The sequence below is a fragment of the Lissotriton helveticus genome, chromosome 8 (genome assembly GCF_964261635.1).
Source record: "Lissotriton helveticus chromosome 8, aLisHel1.1, whole genome shotgun sequence".
Taxonomy (NCBI): Eukaryota; Metazoa; Chordata; class Amphibia; order Caudata; family Salamandridae; genus Lissotriton; species Lissotriton helveticus.
This window is the reverse complement of record NC_136069.1, coordinates 1,022,495,450-1,022,520,244: the sequence shown is the minus strand read 5'-3', so window position 1 is coordinate 1,022,520,244 and position 24,795 is coordinate 1,022,495,450. Positions and strand designations below refer to the sequence as shown.

Sequence of the window (24,795 nt, the reverse complement as noted above, 5' to 3'; positions counted from 1 at the left end):
CTCAATCATATTGAACACCTTACTGGCATTGAGGGAGAGGGCAAGGGCCTCATCCGATAGGTCCTTGGCCTCCAATAGGGCGTGTGCGAGGGTAAAGAGGTGGTTCCTGGAGGAGCGACCGCGGACAAACCCTACTTGCGTGCGGTGTATCAGAGATGGGATCACCTTTCGAAGGGGAGCCGCCAGTACGCCAGCGAGGATTTTTATATCTCCATTAAGTAGAGGGATGGGTCTATAGCTGCCATACAGGAGGGTTCCATTCCCGGTTTGGGGAGAACCACTATGCCCACCCTGTTAGGCTCTTTGGGCTCCATCTCCATCTGCTCATCCTCCTGAAAGGTGTCATGGAGCGAGTCAAATGATGAGCACTGTCTATAAGTAACGCGGGATGTTTGTTTGTTGCTTTATGAAAAATTTAATAGAAACATAAAAAAAAAAAAGGAGCGAGTCAATAACATCCCCGCCCACCCATTAGTAAAACTCGGCTGAAAAGCCGTCCTCCCCAGGACTCTCATGGTTAGGGAAGCTATTTCCCCGTCGAGTAGGGCCTGTCCCTCCTCTAAGACTGGGGAGGTGCCCACCCTCAAAAAAGGCCTCCAGTCGGTCAGCAGGGGACATAGTCTCCGGAGTATATTGAGTCCGGTAGAAGGTTGCAAACTCATTAACTATGTCTTATGGATGGGTGAGGACCTCACCGCCCGCAGAGTGAATGGCGGGTATGGCCAGAGCAGCCTCCTGTTGGCGCAATTGAGCAGCCAAGAGGCAACCTGCCTTTTCACCATGCTCACTGTGGTGGCCTAAAGCCGATGTAATGCATATTCAGCTTTGAATGTGTTTAACGCGTTTAGGTCCATGCGCGCCTTCTCTAGTCGCCGGCGCACAGAAGGGGAGGGCTTTATAGTGTAAAGGCGCGTGAGAGTCGTAATCTCGCCCTCCAATTCTCTCTGGCAAGTTACTCTCTGCACGTTCGCCATAGCTGCGTCCTTTACAAGGTGGCCACGGATAGTCACCTTTGCAGCTGCTCACAGGGTCCTGTTGGAGGATACTGAGCTCCTGGTGTATTCCTGGTATGTGGAGACATGTGCACTCATTTGGGCTTTACTCTGGGGGGGTGCAGTAGCACTCTATGTCCAGGAGCCATGTCTTACGACCCGGAGAGGCGAGGTTTAGATCCAAGGACAGCAAAACCAGTGCACGGTCGGAGAGTGCGGATTCCATGATTCGAGATTCCCAAGTGATAGCAACCACCCGGTGGGAAACCAGGAAGTAGTTGAATCCGGACTGGATACCATGTACTACCGAGAGGAAGATACACTCCTTGTCCACCAGATCGTGATTGGAGCATGTCCCCCAGAAGTGGGGTGCCCGCGTCCAGTGGGCCAGTTTGGTCCAGCACCATGTCCTGCGCTAGGTTCCAGTCACCACCAATTATGTAGGGGGAGGTCCACAATCTCAGTCAGGAGGCAATTGAGCTGGAGGAGATAAGGGTGCTTAGCGCCTCTAGGGGCTAACACCGAGCCTATGCAAAATGTCTGTTCTCTGAGTTTCAGCTTGGCAAAAACATACTGGCCAGGCAGGCCAGGACTGAACGATAGTGACAGGCAACAACCTGCAAAGGAGAATCACAATTCTGCATTTCCTGGGTGGTCCATCCCCGTCTCTGTCAATGCTGGGCAACTGCGTGTACCACTCTTCCCACCCATTCCTTGCACAGGAGGTGTGTCTCCTGTAACAGGGCCACATCCATCTATTTTGAATGCAGATCTGACAAAACCTTCTGCTTTATATAGTGTGCTAGCCCGCTGATGTTGATGGCGTGACCGGGGTGTGGGGGGGGGGTTTAGTGGGGGAGTATGAGGCTGCTGGTTTGGATGCGTCACTGTCTCGCTTCCCACTGTTGTGCCATCAGCCTCCCGAGGAGGCACGGGAGGAGGCGTGGTGGGAGAATGGGGGCCTGGGTGTGAATCCAGGGAGGTAATATTCATAGCATGACTGAGTCCTTCCAAAAAAAGGCGCAGAGCTCCAGGTCAAAAAAAGTCTTTGAACCTGCAGTCTTATAATACCCACATTTGGGCTGGTTGTAATAGTGCATAATTCATGTCCATTTGACAGACTTGGGGACGGGGAGACTATGAAAGCCTTTCTGCGGTTTCACGTGAACAATACACGACTATGCGGATTTCTTGTCCCTTGTGGTCTTAGGAGCTGTGCGACTAGGCCATGGTTAGGAGCTGCCCACTTTCTTGTGCCGGCTATGATGGGGCGAGGCCGCCGTGTTTGGTCCAGGCGCCCATACAGTTTGCCTGCTGGAGGTCCAGTGGCGGGGTGAAGGTCAGGCCGGTGAGGGTGGGGAGGAGACCTAATAGGAACCCCCTGACATCCATGCCCTCAGGCTGTTCTGGGAAACCAAAGAAGCAGACGTTGACCCTGCGGCTACTGTCGTCCAGGTCTGTGATCTTGCTCCTGAGGTATAAGAGCTCATGGTCCCTCTCTGGAATGGTGTTGAGGGGGTCTTCTACAGCCGCAAGCCGGTGCTCCATCCCATCTACCCTATCCTGGAAGCCTGCTATGTCAGAGCGGATGGATTTGGTTTTGGCCGCCAGTTTGGAGATTTTAGATTCCATTCCTTCCAGGCATCAACCTACTGTATTGACTTCCTACAGGATGCGCTTCATGTTAGACTCCTACTGCGAGCCTGTGGCGGCCATTGTCAGTCCAGCGGCTGGCGCTCCTCATGGTGTAGCCATGGTACAGTACTGAATGGCTGCCTCTAAGAAGAGCAGCCGCTCAGTGGTTTTGCTGGAAAGCATCTCCCGTTCTGAGGTCAAATGTGTGGGAAGGGGGCGAGTGAAGGGAGTGTGCAGCTGCACAAGGGGAGAGGTGAGTGGGAGGTGTCAGAGCTTCTTCTGTTTGGCCCCCAGCCGATGGTGCGACCCAGGGTGATGCAAAGCTCCCTCTGAGTCCTGGCTGGTGCTGTGCCGGTCGTTGTGCTGTCGCTGGCTCCGTCCCTTCACTAGGACACCTGGCCACTGACCAGCATGCCAGGCCTGGGCCGTCAGCACAGTCCGAAGGGGTCAATGGGTATGCTCGTCCTCCTTCCTCTTGCCAAGCTACTCCGGTGACAGCCCACTGCTAGGGAAGGGTATGCATATGGCAGGCCACGTGCTCAGGTTGGGTCCCATCCAGGCCGATAAGGGGTAGTGGATGAGTTTAGAGCCTGGTTCCTTCATCAGGGTAGGTGCGCTGCCAAGCGGCTCATCTCTGGTGGGGAGGTGCCCACCAGGATCCTGTGCACACAAGTCGCAGGACCCTCTGTGCCTCTTGCTTGTGTGGAGGGGAAGGGAGGGGGCCAGTGGTGAGCTCCCCTCTGGTGTCTGCAGATGGGGGTGAGATAAGGAGCCCCCTCCCCCGTGTCTTTAGACGGTCCTCGGTGTGTCCCTCCTACTTGCTATCATAATGGAGGGTGACTCACCATGCCCCACTCGCCCCAGCTTCCGCGCCTTTGCAGCCGTGGTGTGGGGGTAGGGTGGGCTACACTCCGGTAGCCCCAGCTGTGGATTTAATAGGCTGCCCCATTAAATTTTGCTGATCCACTGTGGTCCGCTCCAGCCCGTTACCAAAATGACAGACGGCTCTTTCCCTGCCTCAGCCAGCCTCCAAGTAGTGACTGTTAGGTGGTGCTGCTCTCCTCCATCAGTGTGAAGCAGATGGGCCCGTGGACCACGTGGGCCAAAGGGTGGCAATGACCAGGCCAAGCCAGGAGATACCAAGTTCTGTATGCCCCGTGCACATGCAATGGGGCTGGGGCATCCGGTCTGTCAGGCACCCTTCCGAGGGTGATTTAACGAGAGTCGCCACTGGCCCACACTCCAGGCCAGCGCTTCAGCTCTCCCTGTAGGCCCTCCTCGTCGAGGTCAGCCCGGGTTGCTACCCTGCTGTCGCTGCGGGGACGCTGTGAAAATTGGCCATTCTGCCGGTTGCACCGTTCAGGGCGGCACTGCACGGTCCCTTCTGGCTACCCCCCACAGCTTCTAAGTTCCTGCCACCGCTCAAAGGGGCCCGCCAGCGTGCAGAGCTCCAAATCAAGCGCCCATCTTCTTTCGTGGCCAGACCACGCCCCCCCCGCCCCACTGACAGGACCTCAGATTCAACTGAGGACACAGCTGACTGCATTCGAACAAGATGTTGACATAGCCATTTGCGCTCCACTCCTTGGCATCGTTAGTAGCTAAATCTGCATAGGAGCAGAATGGCGGAGCCCAGAGCTACCTTCCTTCCAACAATGGTGCACATAATATATATATATATTAAGTTATCATACTGAACACGCTCTCTTTGTCACAGAGTTTAGCCCTCTATAATCCAGACAGAACCTCAGTTCAGGTGTGGTGCTTGCTGGGGCAGCTTTTGGTACCAGAACCACACAACTGGACATGGGGCTGCTAAAGGGTTCTATCACTCCCACCTCCAGCATCTTAAGACACTTCAGCCGTGATGCTGGCCCTCACCTTATCCAACAATCTGTAAGATTTATTCTGGACAGGGAGGTTGTCCCGTGTGTCCACATCATGGGTGCACAGGTGGGTAGTCCCAGGAATAAGGGAAAACAGAGAAGAGTACTGTCCCAACACCTGGTAGCAATCACTCTGTTGTTCAGCAGTTAGAGTGTTGGGGAAGCATTACTCCTTCTACAGACCCATCTTTATCCTCACAAGCTAAGAAGTCAGGGAGAGGTTCACTCTTTTCTACCTCCCAGCCATCTGTCACCAGCACCATGGTGACCTTAGACCTTTCAAAGTGGGATCTGAGGCGGTTGACATGCAGCACCAGGTGGGGTTGCCTAGGGGTCTTGAGATTCACCAGGGATTCACCAGGGAGGTGGTCTCCCCCTTCTTCTCAATGACATCATAGGGGCCAGTTCAGCAAACCTGGAGAGTTCTGGACTCCACTGGCTCCATAACCCACACTTTCGGATTATGGCTGCAAATCCACAGGGGTATAATGTTTGTCATACCACTTCTTCATGACGTTCTGGCTGGCATTCAAGGCTACTGGAAGCTAGCTTCCATAAGTTTGTCATTTGGCTAATGAAGGCCAGCATGGAACACTACATCCTGAGGAGTGTTCCTGGGAGATTGCTCCCAGTCTTCCTTGAACAAACTCAGGGGTCCTCCAACAGGGTGCCCAAACAGACTGAAGCCCACTTCTGTATGCAATGCCTCTCTGTAGGCAAACAACAGGCATTGTAAGAGGATATCCCACTTTTTCCTCAGGGCTCAGGCAGGTCTCTGATCATGGTTTGTGGATGGTAAGGGGCGGAGAACTTATAGGTTACCCTACACTTCTTCCACATTGACTGCATGTATGCAAACGAAGGTTGTGCCCCTGTCCGACACAACTTTTTTGGGGAAATCCATTTGGGTAAAAATCATCCTCAGGGCCTTTGCCACTGCGGGTAAATTTATGAGGGATTGCCTCTGGGTACCTTGTGGCATGATCCACCAAGACCAGGATGAACCTGTTGCCTGAAGCAGTCTGGGGATCCAAACGCCCTACAATGCCAATGCCCACCCTCTCAAAGAGTGTGCCAACGACTGGCAGTGGATGCAGGGGGGAGCCTTAAGCCTCTTTCCTGTCTTCCCACTAGGTTGGGAGGTCATGCCAAAGTATACGAGGAAGTGCGGAGCATGGGTCAGTAAAAGTGTGAGGAACAAGTTACTTACCGTCGGTAACGCTTTTTCTGGTGGATACACTATCTGCATGTGAAGTCCTCGCCTTTTGAATTACCCCTTGCGCCGCATTCCACAGAAACCTTTCTCATGGTTCCCCCATGTCGACGAGGACGTCACAATGGAACGGCTCCACTCGCGATTCCGCAGGACGTCATCGGCACCATAAGACCTCATCGGCGTGCTGACGTCAGTTCCATCCATTTTTTTCTGTGCCTTCGAGGTTAACAGGTGAACCGCCAACCTTTCACAAGTATACATTGTATACAACATTTCCTCAAGTATACGTAGAATACCATATAAAGAAGAAAAGAAAACAGGAAATTCTAAAATGTAGACATTTCCTATTGACTAGCATCACAACATTTAGAATAACAATGAAATTCAAGAATTTCATTCCAAAAATCTTTTCGGTACGAGTAGGAAGGCAACGGGGAGGCAGGTGGGTAAGTGAGGAATCCACAGGCAGATACTGTATCCACCAGAAAAAGCATTACCGAAGGTAAGTAACTTGTTCTTCTGATGGATACATTTGCCTGTGGATTCCTCATCTTTTGAATTGAATCCCCAAGCAGTCCAATTCCAGGAGGAGGACCGCCTACCTATACTAAAAAAATGTGGCAGCACAGAACGTGCAAAGGGGCCGTCTCTCTTCACCTGAATCTAAGCAGTAATGCTTCGCAAAAGTGTGGAGGAAAGCCCAAGTTGCCGCCTTGCAGATGTCTATAACAGGGACACATCTAGCCAAAGTCGAAGAAGAAGACTTCGCTCTGGTGGAATGCGCTTGAATACCTTCAGGAGGCTCCTCCTTGGCCAAGGAGTAGCAGATCTTGATGGACATCATTCTCTTGTGAACAGCCTTGCCCTTCATCTTGCCCACCTACCCAATGAAGAGTTGGTCGTCCAACCTGAAGTCATTAGTCCTGTCCAGGGAGAAGCTGACCGCCCTCATAGGGTACAGGCGGTGAAGTCTCTCCTCCTCCTTAAAAGGGGGTGGATAGAAGTGGGTAAAGCGATAGACTATCCTAGGTGGAAGGGAGTGACCACCTTAGGCAGGAAAGCAGCTCTGGTCCTCAGAACCATCTTATCTGCATGAATAGAGGTAAAATGAAGCTTAGAGCTAAGAGCCTGTAGCTCACCAACCTTCCTGGCAGAAGTAATCGCAATCAGAAAAACTTTCCCAGAAGTCTCAACGGACAACTATGCAGTGGCTCAAATGGAGACCCCATCAGGAAAGTAAGAACTACATTTAAATCCCACTGAGGCCTGATAAATGGAGTGGGATGAAATCTGTTAGTGAGACCCTTAATGAACCTCACGACTATAGGAGACTTAAACAAAGAGGGTTGGTCTGGCACGCAAAGAAAGGCTGACAAGGCAGACAAGTAGCCTTTAACAGTTGCTACTGCACAACCCTGCTGAGCCAAGGTAAGAGCGAAACTCTAAATATCGGATAAATGGGCCTGCAAAGAATCAATTGATCTCTCTCCACACCATTTAACGAATCAGGCTCACCTACCAGAATAAACACATTTGGTGGAGTGTCTTCTGGCCGATAATATAATACCCACCACATTCGGTGAGAGTGAGAAAGAACTCAGGTTGCCCTGTTCAATTTCCAGGCATTAAGGTGCAGGCTCTGGAGCTGTGGGTATGGAACCTGCTCCTGCAACTGCAAGAGGAAGTCTACCCTGACAGGGAGATGGAGAGGAGGGTACAATGAGAGGTGAAGTAGGTCTGTGTACCACACCCTTCTTGCCAATCCGGGGCGATCAATATGACTTGGGCCCAGTCTTGGCAAACCTTCTTCAGAACCAGCGAAATCAAGGGTATGGGAGGAAACATGTGAAGAAGCTGTGATCTCCAGTCTAGCTGAAACGCGCCCCCAACGCTCCCCGCTTTGGATACTGGAGAATGCAGAGCGATGGGCAGTACGCGTTCTCATGAGTGGCAAACAGGTCCAACCGAGAAAACCCACACATCCTCAAAATGTGATATACCACCTCCGGATGAAGACGCCGCTCATGATCGGCTGAGTATTGCCGACTGAGACTGTCCACACACACATTCAGCACCCCAGCCAGATTATTTACAATGACACAAATCTGACGGTCCTGAGCCCAGGACGACAGTCGCAGAGTCTCTCTGAAGAGACGAAACAACCCTATGCCTCCCTGTTTGTTGATGTACCACATCGCAGTAGTGTTGTCTGTCAGGACCTGAACTGATTGACCGCAAAGGGAGGGAAAAGAGGCATTGAGAGCCAAACGTATCACCCGCAATTGTAGAAGATTGATGTGGACCAAAAGTCCTTGACATCCAGGTCCCCCAGATGAGCTCCCCACCCCAGAATGGAGGCATCTGTTAGCACTGTGGCCACCGGAGATGGAGGTTGAAAAGGCTTTCCCTGAGACAGGTTTCTTGTAACACTACACCATAAGCTCCGCTGCAGTGTCTCGAGATTCTGACCACCTCTCTCTCGGAGATCTCCGTTGTGTTGAAACCACTGGCCTCATATGCCAGTGTGCATGGTTGATCAACAGTAGACAGGAAGCAAACAGACCGAGCAGGTGCAAAACCTTCAACACTGGAATAGCGGCTCCATCTTGAAACATTGGAATCTTAGTCTGGATGTCTAGAATCCTCTGAGGAGGCGGGAAAGCATGAATCACAGTAGTGTCCAGTACTTTCCCTATAAACAGGCTGCACTGCGAGGGTACCAAGTTAGATTTGGGTACATTTATCAAAAAACTCAAGTTGAATAACAACCAAGTTGTCACTTGCAGATGATGCAGCATCATCTCTGGTGACTTTGCTTTGAGCAGCCAGTCTTCTAGGTAGGGGAAAACAGGAATCCCCGACCTCCTGAGATGTGCCACTACCACCGCTATCACCCTTTTGCAGACACGTGGTGCGGATGTAAGACCAAACGGAAGGACTACAAACTGGTAGTGTTTTGATCCCACCGTAAAACGGAGATACTTCTGATGCGAATTCAGGATGTGAATGTGAAAATACACATCCTGTATATCATTCAACACCATCCAGTCTTCCTGCTGCAGAGCCAAAAGAACCTGAGCCAGGGTCAACATCTTGAACTTCTCCTGCCTGAGGTAAAAATTCAAGATCCTGAGGTCCAGGATTGGTCTCAAAAGCTGTCCTTTTTGGGGATCAGGAAATATAGGGAGTAGCATACCTGACCCCTTTCCTGCTCCTGAACCACCTCTATTGCACCATTCCATAGAAAAGATAGAACCGCCTGTTGCAGGAGCAACAGATGGTCCTCAGTATACCAACACTGACAATGGGGGAAAGGAGGGGAACTCCCAGAAGGAAGGGAATGTCCATTTTCTAAAAGATCCAAAACTCAGAGATCTGATGCAACAGATCTCCAATTTCATAGAAAATGGGACACCCAACCTCCCACGGGTCCAACATGCTCTAAGATGGGGGATCTAGAGCTGTTTCCATGCTGCACCAGTTAGGGGAACAGGAGAGGAGGAGGAGACTTGTTGGCGAGCTGAGCCTCGGAGGCGACCTCTACCTTTCCCTCTGTATGATCTATACAGTGAGTTTGCCAGCTGTTGTTGTTACTGCTGCTGGGCGCCAAATGGAGTAGCCTTTCCAAAGCCCCGAAATCTTCGGTAACCAAAGCCTCTAGGTTGAGACTGCAGACCTAGTGATCTAGCGGTGGCCCTACTGTCTTTAAAGCTCTGCAGTGCGGATTCCGCCTTGGTTCCGAAAAGTCAAGAGACATTAAAGGGTAAATCCAAAAGCGTGGCCTGAACATCCGGAGAGAAACTAGACCCTCTCAGCCAGGCGTGCCTCCGAGTTGTTACTGAGGAACCGATTACTCTAGCAACAGTCAGCTGTGTCAAGCCCAGACTGAATAACCTGATGGGGTGCAGCTTGAGTGTCCTACAGCACCTCCGCAAAGTGGCCCTGGACATCCTCTGGGAGTTTAGGGATCACCTTCTTAGCTGAATCCATTCAACGAATGGATGTAACGACCCATTAGGCATGTTGCATTTGTCGATTTTAAAACCATACTGGCTGATGATAAAACCTTCTTCATCGATTGTTCCATCTTTTTTGAAACCCTATTTCCAGGTGTGGATGGAAAAGAGCCAGAAGATTGTTTCAAAGAGCATGACGCTTGAACCACCAAGCTCTCAGGAGAACAGCGTGTAGATAAAAAAGCTGGATCCCCAGGCGCAACTTTGTACCCACTTGCCACCGATCTGGACACAGCTGGAGCCGACATATGCTTTTGCCACACTCCTAGTATGGACTCCGTCAAAGCCTCACTGAATGGGAGCAGAGGCTCTGTCACAGATGAAGAGTGAAGAACCTCTGTCAGGATGTTAGATTTAATCTCTGCATTGGGCAACTGTAAATGCAGAAGATCAGCCGCCTTCCTGATGATCGAGTGGTAGGAAGAGACCTCCTGTGAAGGAAGACGTAGGAGAAGAGAGTTCCCACTCTGACGACGTATCTAGCCCAATAGCTTCAAACTCATGTATGGGATCCACTATTTGCCCTCCCTAAGCCTCTTCCTGTTGCTCCTGGAATTCTTTCTCCTCAAGAAGCCTCTGTCCCTCCCTTTTTGACCGGATCTTGGGTATCGGCGCCAGTGGCGCCATAAGCGGCGCCGGGGCCTTCGGAACCGGCTTCAATGGAGGCCCTTCAGGGATGGTCGGGGGCGACGCCGGGAGTCGAGAAGGCGCCGGACCAGAGCCTGACGGCGCCAGAGAATATTCCATCCTTCCCTCCAGGGATGGTATCGGCGTTGAGAACCTCAGCGTCAGGAGAGGCCAACTCGGGGTCATCGGCATAAACGGCTTATGCCTCGGCATATTGAGGTGGTAAGCCCATGTTGAAAGACAGTGGTCCCATGGGGCCAACAGGCGCATCAGAAGGGTTAGACCCCGAGATTGTTTGCAGATGCCAGGTAGCGGGGACTGTTCACGGACTAAAGTCTTTTAAGAGCACGCACTCATGTTCTACCGGGATTGATCCGGTCGTATCCCTACTCTTCTGTTTCAAGTGATTAGATTGGCACTTTATTTATCGACTAGGACTGGCGTCATATCTTACTGAATTTACTATTGGCTTGTACTCTACTACTGCTGTAAATTTCTACGTACCAGGACTTTATATACCCTCCCGGGTTTGAATTATCACCGGCTTTAGGTTTTTCCGAGTTTGGATTCAGCCACAGAGCCCTGAAGAGTTGGAGAATATTGTTGTTCTCTCCAACGAAACACGTGTCGGCTGGCTGTGTGTAACTTGTGTGTGATAACCGATTAAAGAAGAAACAAAGACTCCACCGTTGAACTGGTCACATTTCTACCAACATTCATCTACATGATGTATTATTTTGTATGAGTGCGCAGAACTATTGCTAAAAGGCACATCAGAAGGGTTAGCCACCTTGGCAAACATGCCATACATTGCATTTAAGAAATGCGAAGGAGCCGTACCTGGAGCTGGAAAGAGGGGGTACGGATCTAGTACAGACTGCTCAAGAACAGCTCAAGGTTGTAAGGTTGGATCTGGCTGCGGCACCGGAGACACCAGAACCAGGGCGGAGTGGTTGAAGGGAATGGCTCCCTGAGTCGGAGAATTAGCCGGAATCACCTGAGATGAAGGAGCATGAAAGACTTCATCCTTTCTTTGACGCCATAAAACTGGGTACCCCTACTTCTGTGACTTGTCCTTGGAAGAGCGACGTCTGGAGCCATGAAGCAGCTTCTTCTTGTGCTTCCTGAACGACTTTGTGGTGTGCGGAGTCGGTGACTTGGACTTCGATCTTGTCCTTTACCGGCCGGTCTTCTACTTCTATGCTCTGGCCATGAACAGTTTAGCTTCCGTCTCCTTGAGGGCCTTCTGATTCATACGCCAACACAAAGAACATCCCTCAACGTCGTGGTCAGACGGTAGGCACCAAAGACAAACATCATGGGAGTCCGTGATGGACATATGACCCCTGCATTCCATACAAGGCTTAAACCCAGACTCATTCTGAGCAGCCATCGCACTGCTACAATTACAGATGACTGTAACAATGTTAAACTACCAAGAAATGGAGAGTCCTAGAAAAACCGTTATGCATCGACGGCGCAGATTAAAGGGAACTGACGTCAGCAGGCTGACGAGGTCTTCCTATGGTTCCGATGACGTCATGCGGAGTCACGAGCAGAGATGTTCCATTGCGATGTCCTCGTCGATGTGGGAGAGCTATGAAAAAAGTTTCTGTGGAATGCTGCGCAAGGGTAATTCAAAAGGTGAAGAATTCACAGGCAGATGTATCCTTCAAAAAGCCTTTCAAAGGTCTTGTATTGGCCCTGGTGTCCTGCCAGGACTATCTGGTCAGCCAGCTCCAGTAGGAATGCCCTGTAGCATTGGGCAGGGACCACTAGGGCCCTGGTTGTCCAAGCACAGGACCTATAGGTTCATGGTAAAGGAGGCTGTCCTCTCAATAAATGTGGTGATTACCAGAGACATCACCTGCAGCTTGTGCTTCAGGTTATTGCCTCAGTCCAAGGGTTGGACACTCCCTCTGTGCCCTGTAGAAGTCCACGCCCTCTGCCTTTTCCCTTTTTAGCAACTGGCTGGGCCATTGTTCCAAGCTCCATTCCTGTTTGACTCCCTTCCCAGGCAGCTGCGGGATGTGTGGTAGCACAAATTCAGTCAGGTAAACATAACATCTCCACAAGAGCCTTGAGCTACACTTCTTTCCAGGTACTGTGCTCAAGATCATTACATGACAAACAATCCACAGGCATGGCAGAGCTTACTGCAACTTTCAGATGACTTCAAACCCCTCCCCACTCAAATGTAACCAAGGCCACTATAAAGTGACCCTGTCTGTTCTCAGCCACCACATCCTGGTAGAAAGCATGGGGAATTACCTGCTCTGGGGAAAGCAGCTGACTCCTTACCATAGTCTACTGGCTCCTGTATCTCGCAGAGCCTCACTCCTTGCCCATGGATGGTGACCCATTGCCTATACTCTGCAGTATTTGAGGGCACATGGATCTTAGAACCATCTCACTGTCACTCAGGGATAACCCCTCTAAACTCCCACCTCCATTAACTGGGGCAAACTCCTCCCCCAGCACTGCACCCATCAACCCTGAAACCCTTTCTCCTGTGGGAAGAGATGCTCTTTTTGGACACTTGGAACCCCACTTGTAGTGTCCATACTCGACTGCTAACCTTTGTCAGGGTACGTTTTCTTCTGGTGGCCAGGCTGGGGCTGGGGACCCTTTCCCTTGTGAGTTCTTATGGGGGCTTTTAGAGAACTCAGTCTTTTTATCCCCCCTCTGTCTTCTGGTGGGAATCCTGACCATCATTTTGAGATTAACCCCAAATACCTTTTAGGAAACACTGGTGCTGACCCAGATGTCCGTCTCCTCAGCAAGCTTCCTGGAGTCAGTCAGCTTGCTATCAACCTGGTATTAGTGCAGCTCTGAAAAACGAATATCAAGAATATGCCCCTTCAAGAAGTAGTTATACAAACCCTCATAATCATTTACTTTCCTGCCGTTCACCCAGACCTTCAGTGCCGTACCAGTATAATCCATTAAATCACCTCATGTCTAGGTGGAAAGTTTGTGACTGGCCCTGAACCGTTAATTTTCTGGGGTCAGTCCAAACTTACTGATTAAAATGGTCTTCTCGGCAGTGTAGTTAGTCTGGTCCCTAACCATTAGTTTAAGGAGTGTGTCCCTCCCCACTGTGGGCATGTACCGCCATAAACTTACCCCACTCCAGAATGTCTCTGTGACCCTGTGCACTTTTAAACCCACTTTATAGGCTGCCAACCATTTATCAATCAAACAATCAGGTCATTTGTAGAGCGCACTACTCACCCGTAGGGTCTCAAGGCGCTGGGAGGGGGGGGGGTGCCGCTACTGCTCGAACAGCCAGGTCTTGAGCTTCTTCCTGAAGGAGAGGTGGTCTTGGGTCAGGCGCAGATTGGTGGGAAGTGAGTTCCAGGTCTTGGCGGCCAGGTAGGAGAAGGATCTTCCTCCTGTTGTCGCTCTTCGGATGCGGGGGACGGCGGCGAGGGCGTGGTTGGTTGATCTGAGGAGGCGCTTGGGAGTGTAGAAGTTGATCCGGTTGTTGAGGTAGCTCGGGCCTTGGTCGTGTAGGGCTTTGTGTGCGTGGGTGAGGAGACGGAAGGTGATTCTCTTGTTGACCGGGAGCCAGTGCAGATCTCTCAGGTGTCCGGAGATGTGGCTGCGTCGGGGGATGTCGAGGATGAGTCTCGCCGAGGCGTTCTGGATCCGCTGGAGTCTCTTCTGGAGTTTGGCAGTGGTTCCGGCGTAGAGGGCGTTGCCGTAGTCCAGTCGGCTGGTGACGAGGGCTTGGGTGACCGTCTTCCTCGTCTCGGTGGGGATCCACCGGAAGATCTTACGTAGCATGCGCAGGATGTTGAAGCATGATGAGGAGACGGCGTTGACTTGCCTGGTCATGGAGAGGGAGGAGTCCAGGATGAAGCCCAGGTTGCGTGCGTGGTCCGTTGGTTTGGGTGCGGTGCCCAGGGCGGGAGGCCACCAGGAGTCGTCCCAGGCGGAGGGTGAGGAGCCCAGGATGAGGACCTCCGTCTTGTCTGAGTTCAGTTTCAGGCGGCTGGTCGTCATCCATTCGGCTACGTCTCTCATCCCTTCGTGCAGGTTGGCTCTGGCGGTGGCGGGGTCGTTGGTCAGGGAGAGGATCAGCTGGGTGTCGTCAGCGTAGGAGATTATGTTGAGGTTGTGTTGGCGTGCGATGGCCGCGAGGGGGCTCATGTAGACGTTGAAGAGGGTGGGACTCAACGAGGATCCTTGAGGGACGCCGCAGATGACTTTGGTGGCCTCTGACTTGTACGGTGGTAGGCGGACTCTTTGTGTTCTTCCGTCGAGGAAGGAGGTGATCCATTCCAGTGCCTTCTCCTGGATTCCGATGTTGCTGAGGCGCTGTACTAGGGTGCGGTGGCAGACAGTGTCGAAAGCCGCGGAGAGGTCCAGGAGGATGAGGGCCGCTGTTTCTCCGTTGTCCATCAGGGTTCGAAGGTCGTCGGTGGCGGCGATGAGGGCGGTCTCGGTGCTGTGGTTCGCTCGGAAGCCAGACTGTGAGGGGTCGAGGGATCCATTCGTCTCGAGGAAGGCGGCCAGCTGTTTGTTGACGGTCTTCTCGATGACTTTGGCCGGGAACGGGAGGAGCGAGATGGGACGGTAGTTCTTGAGGTCGGTGGGGTCTGCTGTGGGTTTCTTGAGGAGAGCGCTGAGTTCGGCGTGCTTCCAGCTCTCAGGGAAGGTGGCGGAGTCGAAGGAGGTGTTGATGATGTCCCGCAGGTGGGGTGCGAGGACAGTGTCGGCTTTGTTGAAGACGTGGTGAGGGCAGGGGTCAGTCGGAGATCCGGAATGGATGGAGTTCATGGTGCGGATGGTGTCTTCGGTGCTGATCGGGGTCCAGGTGCGGAGGGTGGTGGTGGGTGGCGTCGTTGCGGTTGTGGCTGGCGTTGGTTGGTTGTTGAAGCTGTTGTGTATGTCCGTGATCTTGTTGTGGAAGTAGGACGCGAGGGAGTTGCAGAGTTCTTGCGACGGGGTGATGTCATTGTTTCCGGCGTTGGGGTTGGATAGCTCTTTCACGATGTTGAAGAGTTCCTTGCAGTTGTGTGCGTTGTTGTCCAGCCGGTCCTTGTATGCATTTTTCTTGGTGGCGAGTTGGTGGTGCTTCCGGGTGGCGAGCTTGAGGGTGGTCATGTTGTCCGTCGTTGGTTCCCTTCTCCAGGCTTTCTCGAGGGCTCGACAGTTCTTCTTGGAGCTCTTGAGTTCGTAAGTGAACCATGGTGTTTTTCTGCTGCAGGATCTGCTGGGTGGGGTTCTCAGAGGGGCGAGTTCGTCCGCGCAGTCGTTGATCCATTTCGTGAGGTTGTCGGCGGCCTGGCTGGGGTTCGCTGAGTTGGCGGGAGGGTGCTGGCTCAGGGAAGCGGTGAGCTGGTCGGCTGTGATCTTGTTCCAGCTTCTTCGAGCAACCTGTTGCTGGTGGTGGTGGATCGTCGTTCTTCTGAAGGTGAAGTGGACGCAGCTGTGGTCCGTCCAGTGGAGTCCTGTTGCGTGGCTGAAGGTGACGTCTTTGCTGGATGAGAAGACGGCGTTGAGTGTGTGTCCGGCGTAGTGGGTGGGGGTGGTCACCAGTTGCTTGAGTCCTAGGTTGTCGAGGTTGTCGAGCAGGCTGATGGTGTTGCGGTCGTTGTTGTTCTCCAGGTGGAAGTTGAGGTCCCCCAGGAGGATGTAGTCGGCGGAGGGGAGAGCGTGCGGGCTGACGAAGTCGGCGATGTCCTCGCTGAATCGTGTGCGTGGTCCCGGGGGTCGGTAGATCAGGGTGCCTCTGAGGGTGGTCTTTGGGTTGGTGTGGATCTGGAAGTGCAGGTGTTCAGCGGTGGTGAGGGTGTCATCGGTGTTGGTAGTGATGCGGATGGTGTCTCTGTGGATGATGGCGATGCCTCCTCCGGTCTGGTTGTCGCGGTCCCTCCGGGTGATCTTGTAGCCCTCTGGGATGGCGATGGCGATGTCTGGGGCTGAGGAGGCGTTCATCCAGGTCTCGGTGATGAAGGCAACGTCGGGGGCGGTGGTGTCGAGCAGGTTCCAGAGTTCTACGGCGTGTCTGTGGACGGAGCGGGTGTTGAGCAGGATACACTTGAGGTGGGTGCTGCTGGAGTTCGGCTTGGCGGGTGCAGGGAAGGTCCGGATGCAGGTGAACTTGCAGGCGTGGCAGCTGAAGGGTCCGTGGGTGTGCTTCGGGGCGGCTCGGTGACATCCTGGGATGTGGCCGGTGTTGAGTGCGATGAGGTCGGCGGCGCTGTAGGTTCGTCGGGTCGGCTTCCGTCGGTGGGGGCCAGGGGTCCTGGCGCTGGTCGCGGTCCGGTCGCGGACGGGCGCAGACGGGCTTACCTTTGGCGCGCCTTCGGCGCACAATCGGCGCGCCCGCTGCGCGTGACCGCTGCGCGTTCGCACGGTCGCCATTTAAGGCGAAGTGCGCGGGTGGGCGGAGCAGCTGGGAGGCGGGAGCGGGGAGGGAAACAGAAGAGAAAAGGGGCGGGGCTAAAGGCGGTGGCGGGAAGCGGGAGCGGGGGGCGGCGAGGTGGCCAAGCACGACGAGAAGCGGCAAAAAACAAGCACAATTCCAAGTCAAAACAGGGGAAAAAGACAGCGACACACGATCTGGGGAAGAAAAAACAAGCACAACTACAGGCAAAAAATACGGGGGAAAAAAGACAGTGACACGATCTGGGGAAGAAAAAACAAGCACAATTACAGGCAAAAACACGGGGGAAAAAAGACAGTGACACGCTCTGGGGAAGAAAAAACAAGCACAATTTCAGGCAAAAACGAGGGAAAAATTTAAGGCCAAGTGCGCGGGTGGGCGGAGCAGCTGGGAGGCGGGAGCGGGGAGGGAAACAGAAGAGAAATCGCCCCCACACCATAACTGGGCACCATATCTTTTGGGGCATGGCATCTGGACTCATGTGCAGGCACTGCAGGCATTCTGCCACCATTACAGTTGCTTGACCCCACTTGTAAGACTCTTATGTCCAGGTCTCGGAGACTTAGGTCATGGGACATCTTCTTCTCCTCAATGGCTAGTTTCTTCTCTTCTAGGGCCTGTTGTTCTCAGTCAAAGCCAGTTTCTGTTGTTGCTCCAACTTAGCAAGATCTAGTCTCCATTTCCTTTCTTCCCTCCTGTCCACCAGCTCTTCTAGGGACAGCTTCCTGGAGGAGACACTGGTCCTGGCTTGGGGAACCACTATTGCTTCCAGCATGTCATTAGACCCCTCCCCAAGAAGTAGTAAATCCACATTGGAATCTACACTCAGGTTATCCTCCATCGCTATGATTTCCTGCTCCTCTTCCCCTGGGTTGCCCAATGCTTTCTGGAACTCTACCTTTCTCATGAGTCTTTTAATAGAAATGTGAAATTCCTTACAGAATCGCTTTCGCTGGGTCCCACTATGCAACTCTAACTTAGCCAGCTTAAAATCAGTTGCTGCAAGTGCAGGTACCACTTCTCTAGTTTCGGAAATGGTCTAGCAGGAAAAAAACAAAATCAAAAAAGGCATAATAGCGAAAATTTAAACTAACAACAATCAAAATGGTCTCAGTACAGAGTTGTAGTAAACAATGAGTTAGTGTATGATATTGCACAAACACAAGTCCTAGCCTCACCACTGATCACCAATGTTAGAAATGGGGTTTTCTGGTTGGCTAAGGTATACACCCATGCCAGGCAGAACCCACCCCTCTAACCAGGGTAAGCTAGAAACACTACTGAGATAACATGTGCTCACCCTCTGGTAGACTGGCGCAGACCAGGCAGGCTTATCTAAGGAGGCAACGTGTAAAATATTTGAGCAACACACTCGCACAGTAACGCAATGAATACATCACAAAAAGACTTATAAAAATAGCTGTTTGTATTAGGATCAACATAAGACCAAATATGATAAAAAATACGGTGTATACTTTGCAAGTTATAGCATTTAGTATGCATGCAAAATCAGAAATATGGTTGTTCCTCACAGGGCAATTAGGGTAGTTTTCCATGGAGAGTGCTAGCAGGGCACTTGTGATCAATGCTCGTTGCGGTCACACTGGACCTGAAAGTGGGGTTGGGGAGGGGGGGGATTAACAGGAATCCCAGCAAGGGATCAACAGGTATGCTTCTTGTGCTGGGCAGGCACCCAGGTCTCACCAAACCCGGAATTAGACACAGGCCCCTCGGGACCGGAGTGCTCAAGTTACGCGGCAGCCATGTGGAGCTGGGTGGACACAGTACCTCTTGGTGCAAGAACGGTCATCACAACACTGGAGACCCTCCTGTGGGTAAAGTAAAGCGGGAACGGGCCATGTGGGACTGCTCTAGAGCAGTCACACCAGGCTCGTGAAGTCCTACTGATCTCCTCTGTGGTGCGTAACGCAGCCCTTGGCAGATACGTAAATTCTGGGGATGCTTGGTTGTTATGGCAACGCCGGGCCGCGCTGGAAAGGCTTCCCTCGACTCTGCGGCGTCCGCTTGTGTCCAAGGCAGGGCTTTTACTCAGACAGAGGTCCTGAACTGGATACTTGCAGCACAAAGAGCGATGTACGCCGGTGAAGTGTGGCACTTTTTCTTTATAGCAAAGTCCTTCCAGATGCAGAGCGGAGCGCTGAGGATGCGCTGGTGCTCAGAGAGTGGCTCTAGTGGCAGAATAAAAAGTCAGGAAGCAAAATCTTTGAGGGCCCTGAGACTTTGGGGAACAGGGGGCAAGCCAACAAGCCCTTAGAGAACACTCAAAGTCACAATACAGAGGTAACAGGCAGCAGGCCAGCACAGCAAGGCAGATAGCACAGTGGCAGTCCCTCCTGCAGGTCAACAAACAACAGGCCAACACATCAGAGCAGTTAGGCAAGTGGCAGTCCCTCTGGCAGCACAGCAGTCCTTCTGGCAATGTGCAGATGTAGAGCCAGCAATGTCTAAATACAGGTCCAAAAGGGTATGTTTTTAGGGGGGTGAGAAACCCAGTACTTATACCCCAAAGTGCCTTTGATGTAGGGGGTGACTTCAAGGGAGTTTGCTGAAGTGCACATTGATCTCTTTGCATCCAGTCCTGTCTACCATGCTATTGGGTGGCATCAGCACCTTATGTGTGGGCAGGACATTACCTATTCAAATGAAGGGTGAGCCCCTTCCAGCCCAGAAAGATCAGTCAGAATGCAGATGGATGCAAATGCAGTTGGGTGAACTTTGTTGTGGCTGTCTAGAGGGAATGCACAAATGTAGATGTCAACCAGCCCAACTTGGGCATGTACTGGAGCCAGGCTGTCAGGCACATAAAGCAGTAAGTGCAGAGAAATGTCCACTTTCTAATAGTCCATTTCTAAAACAGTAAAGTTAAATACAACCTCCTCAGTAAGTAGGATTTATCAATACCATTCCAAACATATCAGACATCAAAAAGCTACTACCTCTTATCAGGAATTACAATTAAAAAGGTATAATGGAATTGCCAATGCGAACCTAAGAGAGGGATAGGCCTCACAGTAGTAAAAAACTAAAAAAGCAGTTTGTCACTACCAGGACATGTATAGAATAAAAGCACATTTCCTACCTTTAACTTACATAGCACCCTGCCCTTGGGGCTACTTATGAGTGTTCTCAGGGGTGACATAAATGTAGTAAAATGGGAATTTAAGGATTGACAAGTAGTTTTAAATGCCAAGTTGAAGTGGCAGCTAACTGCACACACAGGCACTGCATTAGCAGGCCTGAGACAGGTTGAAAGGCTACTTCTGTGGGTGGCACAATCAGTGCTGCAGCCTACTAGTAGCATTTATCTTTCAGGCCCAGAGTACAAGGGGTACAACTTTACAAGGGACTTATAAGTACATTAAATATATCAATCTGGTATTCACTAATTACAAACAGGTTTAGGGAAGAAGCATATGCACGTTAGAACTAGTTAGCAGTGGTAAAGTGCTCAGAGTCATAAGGCCAACAAAAAGAGAGTCAGCAAAACAGGTGGTAAAAGGCAAATGTTGGGGGAAAGACCACCCTAAGGATGCCAGTGCCCTTATGTTTCACTCACAGAAAGTGGTTTGGAAGAACCAATATCTGAATGAATAGCTTGCGTAACCATTTAAAAATAATCGCCCATGTAGGGCAACCCTCTTTAAAATGATGGCGCTACCTCGTTTTCTCTATGCCTTGCAGAATACCTTGGATGTTGTGCCAGCTGGCTATTTCCGCGAGATTGAAAGTCGTCAGCGGAGTTTGCTGTGGGACGGAAGGCCCCGCATTGCTCTGAACAAACTAACACTCACTTGGGTATGATGGGGGCATCAGCCTCCAGGATATCAGAAGATACTATTGGGCCTCTCAGCTGGCTGCGATTAACCACGGCACATATGGTTGAGTTGACGATCCTGGATATGCCATGGATAGATGGCTTCTCCCTGGGGGCAGGTATAGCAGGGCTCTGTACTCCAGACCGAAGAAACTGGCATTAACAGGGCCAAAGAAACATGCAGTTCAGATTTGGCATGACGCCACAGGTTCCCTGAGTTGGAGGGACAAAGTGACCATGGCCACCCCGCATTGGGACTCCGAGAGATTAGGTAAGCTCTGAATGATAAAGGGTTTTGATAAGTGGGACCTTATAGGAATCTCCACTGTCAAGGATATCTGGGGAAAGGGAGGATTAAATCCTTCGTGGAATTGCAGGAGGAATACGAACTAGCAAATGCCGAATACTTCCGCTATGCTCAGGTTCGGCATTCGCTTCTCTCAGTACTAACCGGAGGTATAGAGCCCCAGAGGCCTCCCCTCTGGAGGATAGAATACTGGATGGCCACCTCCCTGAAAAAACTATCTCCTTGATATATAAAAAACTAATCAACCACAAAGCTGATCCCCCTTGAGGCGTTAAGGGAGAAATGGGTCCATGATGGGATAGAGCTTGATGACGAGGATTGGCAGATAGCAGTGTCATCCCCAAGGGAAGTTGCCAACCCCACCCTCCTGCGATTAGTCCAGCTTAAGATACTGCACAGGGTCTACATAACGGGACACCGACTTGTACGCATGGGATTATCAGATATGGGGCTATGCAAACGACGATGTGGTCTCCCAGGTACCTTTAGGCATATCATCTGGGAGTGTACACACATTACCACTTATTGGCGCAAAATACATGACACCCTACACACTGTACTGGGGGTTTCCCTGACACCGGAGGCGAGGAGGTGCCTCTTGAATATTTGGGAGCCCACTGATTTACACACTTCACAGCCATAATGGGCCACTCTGGGTTTCATATTAGCCAAAAGGAATATTGCCCAGTTGTGGGGTGCAGAGTAACCTCCCACCTTGGAAGCGTGGGAAAACAATTTAGACTGGTGAATATTTAGGTAGAAAACAACTTATCTTGCAAGGGGATGTCCGCGGAAGTGGTCGTTGGTCTGGGGCCCTGGAATCGCCACAGAGAGAAATTTGTACGCCTCCCGGAAATGTTGCCCTTGATGCCCCCCTCCCCGTGAAGTTCCCTTTCATTTGTAGGTATTGTTTATCCTGTAACACCCCCTTTGTAGAATGTGCAACTTTGAACAAACCTCTCTATTGTGTCTCTTTGCTGATGCCGTATTTCAATAAAAAGAATTACTTAAAAAAAATAATAATCGCCCACATTAGTTTTGCCAGGGTAAGTAGATCACCTAATAAAGGACACCAGATATCACCAGCAGGGATGGAACATATAAAAAAGCTGTGCTGTCGCGCAGGCTACATATCAAAGTATTATTTTGTAGATGAGATTGCCTGCTGCAAAATGGGACTTCTTTGACTTTTCGAATACCCAATTAATTGAGATATGGATGCTATTATGGCAATAGGCAAACATCTGTTCAATAATGTTACAGAAAGGAACTTTGTGAGACTTTTGGGAATTGATTAGAAAACAGTAAAATGGAAGATTGTTGGGACTGCTTTTAAATGTAGATAGGTAACACATAATCGTGTTTATTAACAGAATATACACTGAGAAAATAAAACACTATCATGTTTTGTTAGAAATTTGGAATTTTGGCAGCTCCACTAAAGACAATGAAGTGTCTCAGGGCCGATAATAGCTAGTATAGGCCTTCTGCTCCAACATTCAAATGTCAGTATTTGCTTCTCTATATTTTAAAACATTCTACCCTCAGTGGGTGAAATGTTGTAATAGCCTTATAGCCCGACTGTTTCTGCCTACACTGGTTGTTAAAGGCCCTCCCCCTAGTGACCGGCTCTGCTTGAGTCTCAGGTCTATAACTCGGGTTCAGGACATTTAACAACTAGTACAGTTATTGACAATGGTCTATATGGCTGAAATAACTGCTGGTATGCATCATATTGTTTAGCAGCAACTGTAATAAAGGTAATAGAAAATGAAATACATGTGAGTGTATACCACTGACATACAAGGAGAAGAATGAAGATGTTATAGCTCCTTCTACAGTCACGTCTGTGGCATAGTGTCAAGCCAAGGAAAAAAGTTCTTCCAGAGATAAAATCATGCAAAAACAGCATAAAATACTGACATTGTCACTTTACTTCTGTTTCACATCCTCTTTAAGTCAAGAATGAAGACATAACTTCCTACCTTTATGTACAAATCATAAACGTCATTAAAGAAATTTTTGATGCCATCTTCCTGTCGTACATCATGAAGCATGAGGAATCTCATATGTAAGATAGTTAAGGAAACAATAAAAGGAGAAACTATGGAAAAATGCATGCACTTTAAATGAGTGCCGCAACATAAAACATCAATTCAGCGTTCACTTAAATTATGGGTTTACATTGCTGGCAAATACATTTTTTTAAAACATACATATTTATATATATGCACAGTTTAAGGGATGTTGAGTTTAAAAAACATAAAACTAAAAAAAAACTAACATTCCCTATAGCTTGCTGTGCAAGCCATATCTCAGGCACCAAGTACAATGCTCATGACCTCAACTTTGATGTAACAGATTACTTAACAAAAGGCAAAAACATTATGAATGAAATGACTACTGATATTCTAGGTATGTACTGTAAATTAAAGATGTGGTCCAAGCATGTTTTGTAAATAAGATATATTTGTAAAGGCACATTTAGCCATTAGGGCATTTTGTGACACTGAACAACAGAACTCTATTCTAACCTAACTTCATGGTACTCATTTGAAGGAGGAAAGGCAGAGTGGGTGTGCTAGATTTGAACCGCTGACCATAAAATCAAATGTGGACTCCCGGAGAACATTCATCAATTCACTGAGCTATGACGCCTACCTCCAACTTCTCCATCTTTCTCAATGTGGAATGGTGCACGTCATATCATTCTGAAATGGCTTTATAACCTTTACCAGACTAATGAACAGCAAGAATTCTTCCTAGGAGACTGTCACAGGCGTAGGTATGAAGTTACATCAAACCTGAATGCTCTGGGCCAAACTGTTAACGTTTCTGATTTTATATGCAAGCAGAATCATTTCTGGATGATCAAGAAACTGAGTGCACTGGCAGCAGTTGTTTCTTATTATCTTCCTAACTAATCAGGAAGCAGTAAGGGTCCCTTTCTCACAAAAGACTTCAGAATGCTTCCTGAATATTTTGTTTAGTAATACAATTTCTGTGTTGTTTCACGAAGTAAACATTTATGAACATCTGTTACTTGGTGAGGACTAATGAATTGTCAGATATATATTAAAACCATAGAATCTTAAGATAGTGTACCATCTTTTTGCATCACTGTACATACAAACACACCTATATTGAACATATAATATATTTTCATTTTTTAACATGCAGGTGAGGCAAGTTGTAGTACTAATGCGATTTAAAATTATGAAAAACTGTTCCATTGGGGAACACACCATTTAAGAATTTCTACAGAATTTCTTTACTGAGAACATAACAGGCATTTCATTACAGCTTCCTCGCAAGTGATACGGACTACTGTAATCTTACTTTTAAGCCCTCATTTACAAATTGCAGGAAGAAAAATGGACAGCCAGCTCATCAGTAAGGTAAAATTACTCAATCTTTTATTCTACTTTTCGGTCATTTGCATTCTTTCTAGATCACTACACAGTATTAAAAAAAAGCCCTGAAATATGCCAGTTAGTTTTACGACCCAACTATAATTTTCACCCCATAATGCAATGCTGATGTTCTCACATATTCCATCACCCAAGACATGTTAATGACACCAATGCTGACCCCACTTGATGACATTCCAGTCATAGCCTCCCTGCACCCAAACCGCATTCGGACTTGGGCTCAGTGCCTAGAGTCTAGCAAGGCGCTGCACCCAGCCCTCTGCAAGCATCAAACAACTACGAAACACGATCTTCAGCTATGCGTAGGACACAAGTGGCCCTGGGATTAGCCTGTGGCTAGGGCCTGCACTCATTCCTCAACAAGTGGCCAACCCCCACAGGTGTAGCACTAGGCTCTGCATCCAGTATACAATAGGGTTTGGGCGGTGGGCTTGCCCAATGACCAGACCCTGC

General features: G+C 50.0%; 1 protein-coding gene across 1 annotated transcript in view; it reads right to left on the bottom strand.

Annotated features, from left to right (window-relative positions):
* TRAPPC2 (trafficking protein particle complex subunit 2) overlaps positions 1 to 24,795 on the bottom strand; it is a 167,384-nt gene that overhangs the window by 28,397 nt on the left and 114,192 nt on the right. Inside the window, exon 4 of the mRNA XM_078657863.1 lies at positions 22,897 to 22,983. Coding sequence (XP_078513989.1) covers positions 22,897 to 22,983 — 87 coding nt within the window. The remainder of the gene's footprint in view (positions 1 to 22,896; positions 22,984 to 24,795) is intronic.